The sequence below is a fragment of the Furipterus horrens genome, unplaced genomic scaffold, assembly GCF_987537825.1.
Source record: "Furipterus horrens unplaced genomic scaffold, mFurHor1.1.pri manual_scaffold_10, whole genome shotgun sequence".
In the NCBI taxonomy this organism is placed as follows: Eukaryota; Metazoa; Chordata; class Mammalia; order Chiroptera; family Furipteridae; genus Furipterus; species Furipterus horrens.
The window spans coordinates 22,354,767-22,369,133 of NW_028327180.1; the positions used below are offsets into that span (position 1 = coordinate 22,354,767).

The window sequence follows — 14,367 nt, forward strand, 5'->3', positions numbered from 1 at the left end:
ATAGCATGCCTCATCCACACATCTTACTTGGCAACTTTTCTGAAGTAGTCTAGAATGTAAAATCTTCATTTACTTTATTTCCTGAGATAAGGGAGAAGTAAGTTCTGTATCTGTAATGAATAGCAACCTATCAGGGTCTCTGTTCAGCTGGCATTTCAGTGTTTTCTAGCAAGAATACCCTGTTAAATGAATTTATCTTTCCATTGACACAAATGCACTGAACAGCAGGAAGTAATCTCCTACCAGAATAACTAATATTTGCACTTTTATCTTTAAAGGTAATGTTGGTTTTCTTGTTCTATTCTTTTTTTTTTTCCTATGTACTCAGAGACCTCAAGCTATAATTGATTTGGGATAAAAGGCTTTTTAATGAGTGTTTTATAATAAGGCATTTATTTGGGGGAGCCAGCTGCCCCAAATATTCAGGTCTCAGAGTTCATATTTACCATTTCATTTATACTGGAGGATATAGGCAACGGAAGTGCAGAGAAGGCAGACGAGCAAAAGGAAAAGCAGGATGAATACATGGAAATCTACAGGAGAACATGAAGGAAAGCGAGGCAAGAAGTGACCCAGCAAAATAAAAACCCGGAGGACAAATATGCACCCGGCCTCAGAAAGCAAATGAATATTTGATAGCAATCAGTTACAAAAGCATCTATCTATAGTTGGAAAATTTCTGCTCCTTTGCTTCTTTCCCATATCTCTGTATCTGAAGTCTTACCCTTATTCTAATTACGTGGATTTGTTTTTAATTTGATGACTTAACATAGTATTCTAAGCATTCTATGACACTCTTTATATACATATATTTTTCTTTTAAATAGATTTTATTTTAGATTTACAGCATGACTGAACAGAAAGTGCAAAGATTCCCCATATACCGCTACCCCCATAGCCTTTCCCATTATTGAAATCCCCCACTCAAGTGCTACATTTGCTGATGTACCTCCATTGACACCTCATTATCACTCAAAGTCCATAGTTTACATAAGGGTTCACTCATGTTGTTGCATATTCTATGGGTTTTGACAAACATATAATGACATATATCCCACATTATATCATCATGCACAATAGTTTCACTGCCTTAATCATCCTCTGTCCTCTCTATTCATCCTCCTCTCTGAACTTCTGCAACCATCGACCTTTTTTCTGTCTCTATACTTTTGGTTTTTTCAGAGTGTCATGTTCTAGGAAACATATAGTAGGGAACCTTTTTAGATTGGCTTATTTCACTTAGTGATAAGCATTTAAGGCTCCTCCCTGTCTTTCCATGACATGATAGTTCATTTCTTTTTTTGTGCTAGGTAATATTTTATTGTTTGGATGTATCATAGTTTACTTCATTCACTGACTGAAGGGCATCCTAATTGCTTCCAAATTTTGGTGATTATGCATAAAGCTGTTGTTAATATCCACGTGCAAGATTTTACGTGGACCTAAGTTCTCAACTAATTTGCGCAAATACCAAGGAGCATGATTGCTGGATCACATGGTAAGAGTGTATTTAATTTTCTAAGAACCTGTCAAGCTGTCTTCCAGAGGAATTGTACCATTTTGCATTCAAACTAGCAGAGAATGAGATTAATTGTTGCTCCACATCCTTGCCAGCATTTGGTATTCTTAACCTTTAGGATTTTGGTCATTCTAATAAATGTGGATGGTTCACTTTTTATATTTTTATAATTTAATTCCCTGGCATTCTGCATTTACCTCTTCAGAACAGAAAAAGTTTTATTGTTTGGGTTTGATCCCTCTCTTTTTCTTTCTCTGTATCTCTCCCTCTCTTTCTTTTGTACTTGTGTCCCACTTTTTTCTCTTTTTGCTCCAAATATAACTCTTTCAGCACCCCACCCCCCCACACAAATAAATAAAAGAGAAGAAAAAAGAAAGAAGGAAAGAAAGAAAGAAACTCTGACACTCATACATTGACAAGAATGTAACAAACATCCCTACCTAAGGATGTAGTGTATCTCATCTGCATGTTCTGTAATTAGATTTAGCAAATTCTCAAACAGTTTCAAAGGTAAATGGTGAATAGGATCTAAGCTCTCTTAATAATGGTTTACTTTTTAATCAGAGAGTAGAAATAAGTTCCTGCTGAGATTCTTTTAAAATGTAAATGCCCGTGAGATAAGTAACTTGTGTTTATCAGCTAATTTAAAAACAGCAGCTTATTATGTACTGAAGTAATGTGGCTCAGATATATATATATATAAATACCATTATCTCATCAAATATTTGATCACTGTTGACCTTAGAGTATATATATAGCTGACCCTTGAACAATACAAGTTTGAACTGTGTGGGTCCACTTATATGCAGATTTTTTTCAATAAATACAGTCAGTCCTTCATATCTGTGGGTTTCAAATCTGTAAATACAACCAACCACAGGTCAAAAACAGTATTTTTGCATTTTCAGCTGCAGTTTCCTGACCATGATCAAAAATACTGTTTTCTGTTCATGGTTGGTTGAATCTATGTATGCAGATTTATGACTGCATTGGGTATTGTTCAAAGCTCAACAGGATAACCTAGAAATGGTAAATTCCTAGAATCATATAACTTAGCAAAACTGAATTGTGAAGAAGTTTGAACAGATTCATTGTTAGCAAGGAGATTGAATCAGTAATCAAAAATCTCCCAACTCAGAAAAGCTGAGGACCATGAGGCTTCACTGGCGAATTCTATCAAACATTTATAGAATTACTTTCAATCCTTCTCAAACTCTTCCAAAAAAAACTGAAGAAGAGAGAACACTTCCAAACTCACTTTACTAAGTCAACATTACCTTGATAGCAAAACCAGACAAGGACATTATTAAAAAAAAAAAAAAAAAATAGCAGCCAATATATGTGATAACCATAGATGCAAAAATTGCAAGGACAGAAAGTGAGTACTAAGCCTCACATCAACAGGACATACAACTGGTCTTCAGATTGTAGAGAACGCAGGCCACATGTACTGTTTACAATGTATCGTGTACTGGAAGTCTTGTGCAAACTTTTCTCTTTAACATTCACACCTTGTAAGGTAATGATCAAAGTGTAGTTATCTTGGAAGCAAGACATGAGCACTCACTCTTAAATTTTACTCTAATTAAACAAAGCTCAGAGTATTCCATGGTCCCCCTTTCTAATATATTCCATTAGTACTGGAGCTATTTAGATAAGATGGTTAAGAGTCCATTTAGCTTTTGTCCAAAAGTAATTTGCTGTTGGAATTCAGTGAAGATTCTGCTATCACATAATCCTTTCCTCAGTGTAGGGAAAATTGGATGACTTAATACAGAGAGCTACCAGAGAACCGGTGCCTGCTAGCTTTGCAATAATACGGCTATGACAAACCCAAAATGCCTCTTTCATCTACCTGAAATTTTCTCTCTCTGCTTTTCTTTTTCTTTCTTTTGAACCAGGCTGAATTCCTATAATAAAGAGGAAAATAAAATACTAATAGGAATATTGTACAATGCTGAGAAATATTTGACTTTTTATTAATAGCTCTTTTCAGTCTTCCTATTTTTGTATGTGTTTGGTGCAGAAGTGTGTAAACATTTTTGGCTCTAGCCTTGGTCTGGAAATTGCAGAAGAAAGATAAAAGAAAACAGTAATAACCCTTGATTGGAAACCCTTCACTAAAGGGAAAACTCACAAATGTCTGGGACACAATACCAAATGAAGCACAGGAGAGAGAACTTAGTGTCTGTATTATTTGCATGTCTGAGTATAGCCACCTGATGTGAGCTCGTTTCCTTAATAATGAACAAAAGGATACAATGCGTATACACTGAGATTGCAATATCATTCATTCTGTAACTTCTTTCTAGGTAACATTTATAATTTTGTAAGTTCTCAGACTGTGCCTATTTATATTCAGCCTGAATATTGTAAGGGTTCCGAGTTTTACCAAACACCGCTCATATAAAAAGATTGCTCATGCCAACCTAGTAGTTCCCCTTCTGAGAACAATGAGCAGACCTTGCCATCACGCATGGTGCTTTAGGAAATACTACCAACACTTTTCACCAGGATGTGACCAGTTACCAAGAAGTGGATAGTAATAATAACTCTCTCAGGTGCTGGTTTGCTCTATTATGTTTTAGGTTACATCGGCTCCAGGTTGCTAGGGTGATATATGACCTCCTTCTTTAAAAACTTCTTTCAGGCTGTGAAGACATAGAAGTAACTAAAAGCAACAGGACTGTTTTTTAGAAGAGTGAAACACAAGAACAACCTGAGAGGAAATGTTAAAGACAAACAAGAAAACTTGAATAGAGTAATAGTCACTGCTCTCTTTTACTAAATAGACAAAAACACCCACACCGAATAAGAGGCCTTGCAGTAAGCCATCAACTTATTTATGTTCAGTTGGACTTTTCAACTAGATACTTAAATTTTGACAATTATATATTTAATTAAAATGTTAGACATATTAATAAGCTGTGGGCATATACTTTCAAAACCCTATCCATTTGCCTCCAAAGGGAAATAATGAAAATTATGTAATGAGAGTGACAAAATATTTATTTTGTGAAACATGAAGTTCATTGCTAGGGAAAAAAAATCACCTGATAACAGTAGTTAAGAAACTGAGATATTTATTTAATTTTATGAAAAAATATGGCTATATATGCCATATATGTAAGTAACACTACTGTATGAGATATGGGAAAATTATTGAGAGGAAAGATCTTAACTGTGCTTGTCACATAGAGAAATAGTGTTCTTTTTAAAAAATTGTATCTATATGAGATGATGGTAATCATTGTGGTAATCATTTCACAAACTATGTTAACCATCATAATGTATACCTTAAACTTACACAATAATGTATGTCAATTATTTTTCAATATGACCAAAAATAAAAGAACTATTTAATACAGACATCCCATGAGTCTTACCCAGCCCACAAAGTAATAAGACTTCCATCCCGCTGTCATCTAAAGAAGGGCCGTTCTTTCTGTGTGAACACCAAATAAAACAGGACCATGGGATCTAAATTTACAGGCTGTTGCCCAACTCATGCCAATAAATCTTTTATGCTATTAGTATAAAACTTCAAAATAAGGAACATGAAGGGTATTTATTTTTAAAAAACCTCCTTGTTTTTAAGAACCTCAATAGATAATAGCAGTCAAGTTCTCATGTCCAGGAATCAGCAAGTGAGCTAAATTGCAGTCCTTGACAAATGGAGCTTGAGTTGAGCCTCTTTGGCCTGGGCGTTAAAGTCTCCAAACATCCCTCTAAACCTCTAAACCTATTTGTTCCAGCATGTTCTCCCTGGCATGTGATGTTGAGAAGGATTGGGTGGTCATAGGTTACCTACCACCTGCCTGTAATCCTTACAGAGTTTCAGTATCCCTTGTATAGGCAAAAGTGGATAAAGTCGTTGTTTTATTTAGAACAAGAAGGTGCCAGTCATTTTAAAGACAGTAAAAGGTAGAATGAAGAGAGAACAGTGATATCGAACTCAGACAACTGAGTTTCAAGGCCTGGCTGTGCCACTAGCAAGCTGTTGACATGTGGAAGTAGCTCAGTTTTATAAGCCTCAGTGTCCTCAGCTCTAAAATGAGGATAACAGCACAATAGGTTGTTAAAACAATTAACTGGGAAATACGAACGTTAACATTCCATTTTAACAAAGCTTAAAATCTCATTTTACAAATGTTAGAATTTTGAGTCCATCTGACTCTCTTTACCTTTTCTCAGATACCTGATTAATCCTATTATACTAGTAGAAAAATATTATGATACCTCACCAGTGAAAAACTGAAATCAGATTACTCAGATGGTTAAGTAGGATCCAGAGAAATCTCTGTCTCCTTCCTCACAGTCTATTTCTGTGTCCTCTGAGATGGATTATTATTTTAAGGGCCAATGCACTTGTTTTTAATCACTCTTAAAAGTAAAAAAAATTTTTTTTAACTTAATGGTAAAAAAGGGTCTATTTAGTTTCACAGCACAAGAGAAAAGAAGTCTTTTGTGGTTCTCTCAGATACTGAATCTAGCTGTTTCTTAGGAAAATAATTCATGGTGTCCTAATGGGTAAAATTAATTTTGGTGTGTCCACTCGTGTCCAGGAAATGAAGGTCCTGGATCATTAAGTAAGAGGCAAGTAAGCTCCCTGGAGTCTAGGCAATATGATTATCCGGTTAAAGATTCTGAAGAGAAGAAAATGCAGGTGATTTCAAATTTCTGAACAATAATAGTCATGGTCTTGTTGGGTTTTGTTGAGAACACCCATGAAGCCACTTTTGAACAGCTTTTTGCAGAAAAGTACTAGTAGTATTTTTGAGATGACCAACACAAGAGATCTTGTTTCTATATAGAAACTTAAAAACAAAAAAGTGCACTTTGAGAAGATAAGTTTATTGACAAGAAGTTAATTCACAGGATAAAGGTGAATGTGCAAAACTGGGAAAATTTTAGAAATTCTTTTGTCCTGTACACATCCTCTATTTATTGTATGCATCTGTTCAATCCTGACATTTTAAAGTTCGAAACTGCCAGATCAATCTTTAGTAGTGCTGGTGGTAGAGCTCAGAATGGTGGCAATGGCAACAGAGGACAGTTTTTACACTTCCTAGCTCAAGCACCCTATTAGGAGTTTTTCACATCCTAGCTCACTTACTCTTCATAATTTTTAATAGCGGTACGAAGACACTAGATTGATAAGACATTCATTGCAGGCTTCTCTTGTACAGAAACTGTGCTAAGTCTCTTACATAGAAAATCTCCCTTAATTTTCATTTTCATTCTATAAGGTTAGTGTCACTTCTCTACCTAATAGATGTGAGAACTTATTTTCAGAGGTGTTAAGTGACTTACCGGCGGTGTGAATGTATTCTGTTTATTTACATAGCTTAAAATTCAGGCAACTGAAATTTAAATGCACATCCATGTGATTACACCAGCTGAGCCTCTTTTTCTATCATTATATTGCATTATTCAGACATTTTATTCTTCCCTTTGCTATTTATAATAAACAGTTTTAATGAGACTTATTCAAAATATCAAATATTATACTAGACAGTTTGTATTATCTTGATTAATGCTGATATTTGCCTATATAATGCTCTTATCCCTATTTAATAGATGAAAATACTGAGGTTCACAGAAATGGGTCTTGTAGGCCAAGGTTACACATTAATTGAATGACTCTTGTGAGATACTGATCCAGGCCTGTATTGCTCCAAAGTCTATGGTCTTTTCACTAAATTTGACTGCTGAATCAACCTAGGTACAGCACACACACACACACACACAAACAATAGTGACTTTTATTTTTTAGATACATACTATGGACATTTAAATTATGTTAATCCTTCCTATCCATGAACACAGTATATGCTTCGATTTATTTATATCTTCTTCCATTTCTTTCTTTATTCTCTTATAATTTTCTGAGTACAGTCTTTTACATTTCTGGTTAAATTTATTTCTAGGTATTTTATTCTTTTTGAAGCAATTTTGAATAAGATTGTTTTCTTATTTCTCTTTCTGTTAGCTCATTATTGGCATATAAATATGCAACTGATTTATAGATATTAATTTAATATCTTGCCACTTTACTGAATTCATTTATCAGTTCTAGTAGCTTCTTAGTGAAATCTTTAGGGTTCTCTATGTACAGTATCATACCACAGCAAATAATGACAGCTTTACTTCTTCCATTTCAGTTTGGATGCCTTTTATTTCTTCTTATTGTCTGATTGTTTTGACTAAGACATTCAGTACTATGTCGAATAAGAGTGGTAAAAGCAGACATCCCTCTCTTGTTCCTAATCTTAAGGAAAATGCTTTTAATTTTTGCCCATTGAAGATGATGTTGGCTGTGGTTTTGTCATACAAGGCATTTATTACGATGTTATGTTCCCTCTATTCCCACTTTACTGAGAGTTTTTATCATAAATGGGTTCTGGATTAGATAATTTTCTTTAAAAAGCATTGTAAATTCTGCTCTGTCATTTTGATTTGTAAGTCTTTTAAAAAGCTCAAAAAGCCTCTTGCTAGTTTTACAATCCAGGAAACTTTTTCTTAAGGGCCTTGAAGACCTCTCTTTTGAATTGAAAATATCAAGATCTCACCTGGTCTCCCTGTCTCTGTAGGAGCTAACCCTAGGTGCCTGACTCCTGCTTGGCAAAGAGCTATATGGTATTTTATTTTCTGTCTAATAAGGGCAATTAGCAAACACAAATGTCCAGCCAATTCCAAGTGGATTTAAGATACACTGTCTAGAGTAAATGGTTCTGTCAAGTCCTCTTAGGAAATGAAAGCATCTATGTATACACTATATCATTACCACATAATTTTCTTTCTATTGCTCTTACTGCTTTTTGTTTGTCCATCTCCTGCCACTGGTTCTCAGCCACCCAGAAAGCAAACATCAAAAAAGGAGGGTTTTTCATTATTATATCCCCAAAACCTAGAAGAGTTCCTGGTGCACAGTAGGTATTCAATAGCTATCTGAATAGAATAATCTTCATATATATTTTTCATCATTTAATCATTTTAGTTGCTTTTTGTGCATTTCCAAGATTTTTTTTTTTTTCATTTAGTGTTTTGTTATCTACAGTAATGGGCAGCGTAGCTAGCACGAATGCTTTAACCACTAAAACTTCAGTTTAACACCTCTTCCTGAATTACATATTTTTAAATAATTGTTCCAAGTAATGATGTTAACTGTTTATAATTTCATCTGCATTTATTTCCCCTAGCCATGCTTTGTGACAGTGCTAAGGAACAAGTAATCAGTCAGACACCAGGAGAGAATAGGGAAAAAAGTTAGATAATCAGCTCTTGAGCAATGGAGAGTTGATTGAACGTAAATTGTTTAGCTCACTAAGCAATCTCCATGGAAGAAATTATTATTCATAATAACCATCTAAAACCAGTATGCTTTCTTAATGACTTCAATCCACCAACCCATTCAAATTTCTCAGCCTTCAATTATTAAGAATATTTAGTCATTTTTGGTTAGGGAAGACAAATTGCTTTCTCTGAGTTTGATAGTTTAAGAGCCCCAAGTTAGTTTATCCAGTTTAACTAAACTGATCTATCAGTAACCATAAAATCTGTGAGGTTTAACAATTACTGTACATTTGCTACTATAAGTAATTCTAACTGTATAAAATACCTCCCTATGTATTTATAAATATTTTCCCTTATGGATGAGTTTTTTCCCTTTTTCTCCACCGAAGTTAAACTTTGAAATTGATCGCACTAGTGAAAGTGAAAACACGTTTTTAATTAAGTTTTTATTCTTCAGCTTAGACTTTTTTTGTCTAAGGTGAGATAATAGTCTTAAATCTAAGCCTTGAAAGGGGAAGGTTTTAAATCATATGGGCTTGCTTTTCAAAAGCAAACCTTGATGTTTTTAAACTTTTTTCAATTTTTATATTTTTATTTATTGCTTCTGAGATAGAAAGAGAGAGAAACATCAATTTGTTGTTCCATTTATTTATGCATTCATTGGTTGATTCTTATACATGCCATGAGCAGGGATTGAACCCTCAACCTTGATGTGTTGGGAGGACACTCTAACCACCTGACATACCTGGCCAGGACCAAACTTTGATGTTCTAAACAGTTTTACTGGGAGCCATAGTGCAGAGAAAAATGAAGATATTGTCAGTAGCAGGCATTCTTAGTAGGCAGAGAGAAGCAGAAGCCCTTTGAATAAAAAGGAGAGGGAAAGAAAAAGCAAATGGGAACCAAAATTTCTTCACTTCACTTTTTCTATCTACTATTGTGTAAAAACTTGGGGAGGACACTCATATAGTACCATATCGATTAGAGGGCAGCTAAAAGCAGAGGAGGCTTGCCCAAGTCTCCGATATGAAAATCTTGAAGGAGACGGAAAAGCAAGGCTTTTGCAGCAACATAAGGTGAACACGGCAGCGTTGACACCGCTGCTTAGAGTGTTTGGCCAAAGAAAGCCATGCTGCCCGTCGCGGTTCCTGGTGACCTATGTGAAGAGTAGAATTTCATAAGTTCCCGCTGAGTTCTCGGTGATGAGTTTAAAGTTCCTCAGTAGTCCCAGACTTGGCAGGGGCAAGACCCCACAAGACAGCTCGGGCTCAGAACGAAATGGAGGACGTGGCTGAGACTCAGAGTAGTCACCTGAACGTTAGCAGGTGCAGGATTCTGGGGCTGGACTCTCAGGCCCTGACCTTGCCGAGAACAGACCATACGTGATACGACATAGGCAGAGGCTGACGTAACATGGAAGTCAGGTAGGATGATTACTGTCCTGGACTGGACGGAGTTCAGTAGGAGCCAGCAGAGGGTACCGTGGGGATCAGTGCCAGTTTCAGCTTCCCCTCCGTGGAGACATCATCTAGCGCAGGAGGGGGATGGGCCCAAAAGCCCCCATAGAAATGTTGGACTTCAATGGATTAAACAACTACCAGAATTATCTAGTATTTGCCACCTTAATGTTTGTTTCGTCGCTTTACCTTAACAGCAAAAGCAGGGAATGGTTATAGGAACGGAAGACAGCAAGGTTAGAAGACAGTAATCTGAGCCACACGCGCAAACAGTCAACTATTTCCAGGGACTTGCTTCTTAAAAAAAACTGGCAAAAACAAACAAAAAATTTAATTGAAAAGCTTGACCTCAGTTTAGTAAGATAGCATATGAGATCTCAGTACTGAGTAGCATAAATTATATTAATCATTCTATAGCTTGGCCAAAAAAAAAAAAATTAAACTTTTGTTTCCCCTGTGGACACTATAAGTGTTCTTTAAAATTATTTACTACTTGGAAATACAGATACCTTTCATACTTCACATTTTAGAATATAAAAGATATATATAAAAACAATCTTCACCCGATAGTGTTAATATTGTGGTATAAGTCTAGAAAAAATTTAAAGTCTATTTTTATTTGGTAAATTAATTGTGTATTACTAGAAAAGTGGAGATAAAGTGACAATTTGATCAATTATCAATAATAAGAGATAAGCACTTTCTTATAGGAGTTCTAAAACTGTAGCCAATGTTTGCAATTATAATTATGACTTGCCCATATAGCTGTCACCTACTTATAATTTTCTGGGCATACTAAATATTCTCTGTATAGGCACAAACCAAGAATTAAGAAGCACATGAAATAACAATAAAGATTAAGAGATAATAGGTATTTCTTACATTTTAAATTGTGTTCCTCAGGAAAAATTTTTTTATTATAATTTTAAACAAAAAATGCTGAGTTGGTAGATATAACTTTTATTTCAAACAAGAAATTTCAGTTCATTTGTTTACAAGACAAAGGAAAATTAAAGGTAATATAACTACTTTGTAAAGTGAAATCACAGATTAGACAGACACTCACTTTATACAACTAAATCAATTCATTGTCCTATCACAAACAAAATTATCTTCCACATACTATGAACTGACATTCAAATTCAGAAGTCTTGTACATAAATCAAATTCATAAGTTAAGACAATGTGTTTATTATATACATAGTTATCATGAATATATTTTAGATGATCCCAACATTTGTTCTTTTCTTGGTAAACAGTGAGAATTATGACATATGAAGACAATGTATAAGGGACAGTAAATCAGCTTTGATTCCATTATTAAGAAATCCATATAAAATTGGATTAAGGCAACAAGACATCATGCCCAACAAATGACAAATGCAATACACCAACTTGAAGTGCCTATTTGAAATGAGATTGTCATTAAAATCAGTCACTACATGGAAAAGGTGTAGCGGCATCCAACTAACAGCGAACACTAATATCAGTATCGTCAGTCTGTAGAAAACACCTCGAGATCTCTTTTTTATTCTCAGGATAGAACGGTTCACTCTCATTTCATGAACATCTGAGTTTTCTTCAGGTTTCATCTCAAAGCAGGTGGGGACCCGTGGTATGGACTTACTGGAGGAAAAGAGCTGACTTTTCACAAAGCCGAGGTTTTCTGGAATTGCGCCTGGACGATTGTCTTGAGGAGGTCTTGCTGGAACAGGTAGCACACACGCCTTCTTCCTGTTGTATCTTCTTCTGTGTTTTCTGATGAATGAGTAGCTCCATTTGTGGCCGCTGGAGAGTTTCTCCTGAGGCCCACTCTTTTTAGATGGATGAAGAGTTAAGTTGATCATCTCATTTTCTTCTAGTTTGTTTTCTTTGTTGGACAACCCACAGCTTATACTCCTGCAGACACTAGTATGACTTATAGTTAGACAAACTAAGGGCAGAATATACTGAACTAGCAATAAAGAGATTGTAAAAGCAATTCTGTACGAATCAGATGGCCATGATTCAACACACAAATACCTGCTGCTCAGCAATGCCGAGCCAAACGTTTCCTGAAGCTCCACAAGACGGTGAAACACTGGAAGGGGAGAACAGATCGCAAAACCTAGTGTCCAGACAGTAGCTATCAGGAAGTAGCCATGGTTTGCTGTTAGATTATTAGATATAGGATGCTTTATCATATGATACCTGACAATGGCAATCGATATTAGAATTAAAGTTGAAACCAGAACTGACACACATTGAAGGAAAGGCATAATATGACACATGACTTTGCCAAACATCCACTGATCCAGCAAGACAGAGGTCAGTGTGAAAGGTGAGCAGAACAGCACAACTAAGATATCAGAGAAGGCCAGATTTCCTATGAGGAAGTTCACTGTCGTCTTCTGGTTACGCTTTCTCATGAGAGCCATTAAAATAAGGAGATTCCCCATGAAACCAAGAAGACTTACAAATGTATAGAGTCCAATCAGAAAATACTGCAAGTCATCTACACTGCTTTTATAGTCATCCCAGATGGGGAAATTGGAATTCCGAGGGGCAGCAGTATTGTTCTCTGTGGGAAGTGTCTGGTTATAATAAACCTCAAGCTCCAAATCCATATTATAGTCCTGCTTGGAATAAAAAGACATTAGTTAGCAATTTGAAAAAAAATTACATGGTTACTATGAATTATTCCACTGAGAGGGAAACTAAATTTTACAATTTGTTCCCTTTACCTTATTAAACTCCTAAGAATGTTTAGTGAGGTCTTTAATTGGTTCCAAGTGCTGTGCAAATGTCAGTCAATAACAATTACAGTAAGTTTAAGTTTATTGTCATTTCAGTGGTGTGTTAACTTGTGTTAAAATAGCAGAATGTTTTTAAAATTAATGTAAGGAAATGAATAGGTAAATGTAGATAAGGACTTCAAGAACCTAATTTACAATAATTCAGTCATACATATTCTTCTCCAATCAAGGAACCTAATACATGGTGTAGTCATATAACCTACCTTAAATGTCCCTTCCTTTCCTACTTGAATTAAGACCAAACTTAAGAGTCACCTATTCTAAAGTATTTATTGGTCTACCCAATTGGATGTATCTCCTCTTTTGAATCCTCATAATGCTCTGTTAATGATTGTCTAATGCTACATGTCACAATTTGCTTTGCAATTATAATGCAAACCACCTACCTTATTTATTTATAAGCAATGGAAAAGCAGAAACTGTCGCTCACTCACTGTGGTATCTATCATAATACATGGCACAGTAACTTCACCATTGCAGATGTTAAATAAATACGGGAAAATTAAAAATTCAGACAGAAACCTGGCATCCTAAATATCATCTAGTTTGTAAAGTGTCCAAATTAAAGCTTCTCAAGTGTAGAAACATCTCAGTACCTACATGTATACAATAGACACTCAATAAATGTCTATCAAGTTGTACTTATTGATAATGTCAGAATAATGCTGGATGGCAAAAACATCCCATGATCAATCTCTGCCCTTTGAGATGTGTCTGACTGTCATGAATTAACAGTACCACTGACCAGCAGTGCTGCTGGTGTTTTAAAAACAAAATTTACCTGTTAGACATTGAAAATAGATTTCAGCTTTAAAAAGATTCAATAAATTCATATTGTTTAAGGAAAATATTATATCTTAAAGTCAAATGTAGAAGTGATATTAATGTAAAACCTTGTAATAAGTTTTTTCATTTCAAAGGAAATTAATAATGTTCTAGTATCAATATCATAATGATGTTACTTATTTACTGCTGTATACTAGAGATTTGACAGTAATTTATAGTGAAGCACAAAACTGCCTATATCAATAAAATGTAAAAGGAACTCCTCCTCCACGTTAAAGTAAGCACTCTTATTATTTAACAAAATTTTCCCACAGAATACTCAACAGCATAATTAATTCTTATGGATATACATTGTTACAGAGATTCTGATATATATGTGGCTTAAAAAAGCAATATATATTTATCTACCTATTGCTAGACTAAGTTGAATAATTATACTTAAAACTATAAAAATAAATATATTTAAATTAATAGTAAACATTATTACCTTCAAGTTAAATACTATTATTTTCAA

The 14,367-nt window shown here is 34.9% G+C and overlaps 1 protein-coding gene across 1 annotated transcript; it reads right to left on the reverse strand.

Annotated features, from left to right (window-relative positions):
* Positions 1-11,488: 11,488 nt before the first annotated feature.
* NPY5R (neuropeptide Y receptor Y5) lies at positions 11,489-12,908 on the reverse strand. The gene has a single exon (XM_090288827.1). The coding sequence runs from the start codon at positions 12,906-12,908 to the stop codon at positions 11,538-11,540; it is 1,371 nt and encodes a 456-aa protein (XP_090144953.1). The 3' UTR covers positions 11,489-11,537.
* Between the last annotated feature and the right edge of the window lie 1,459 nt (positions 12,909-14,367).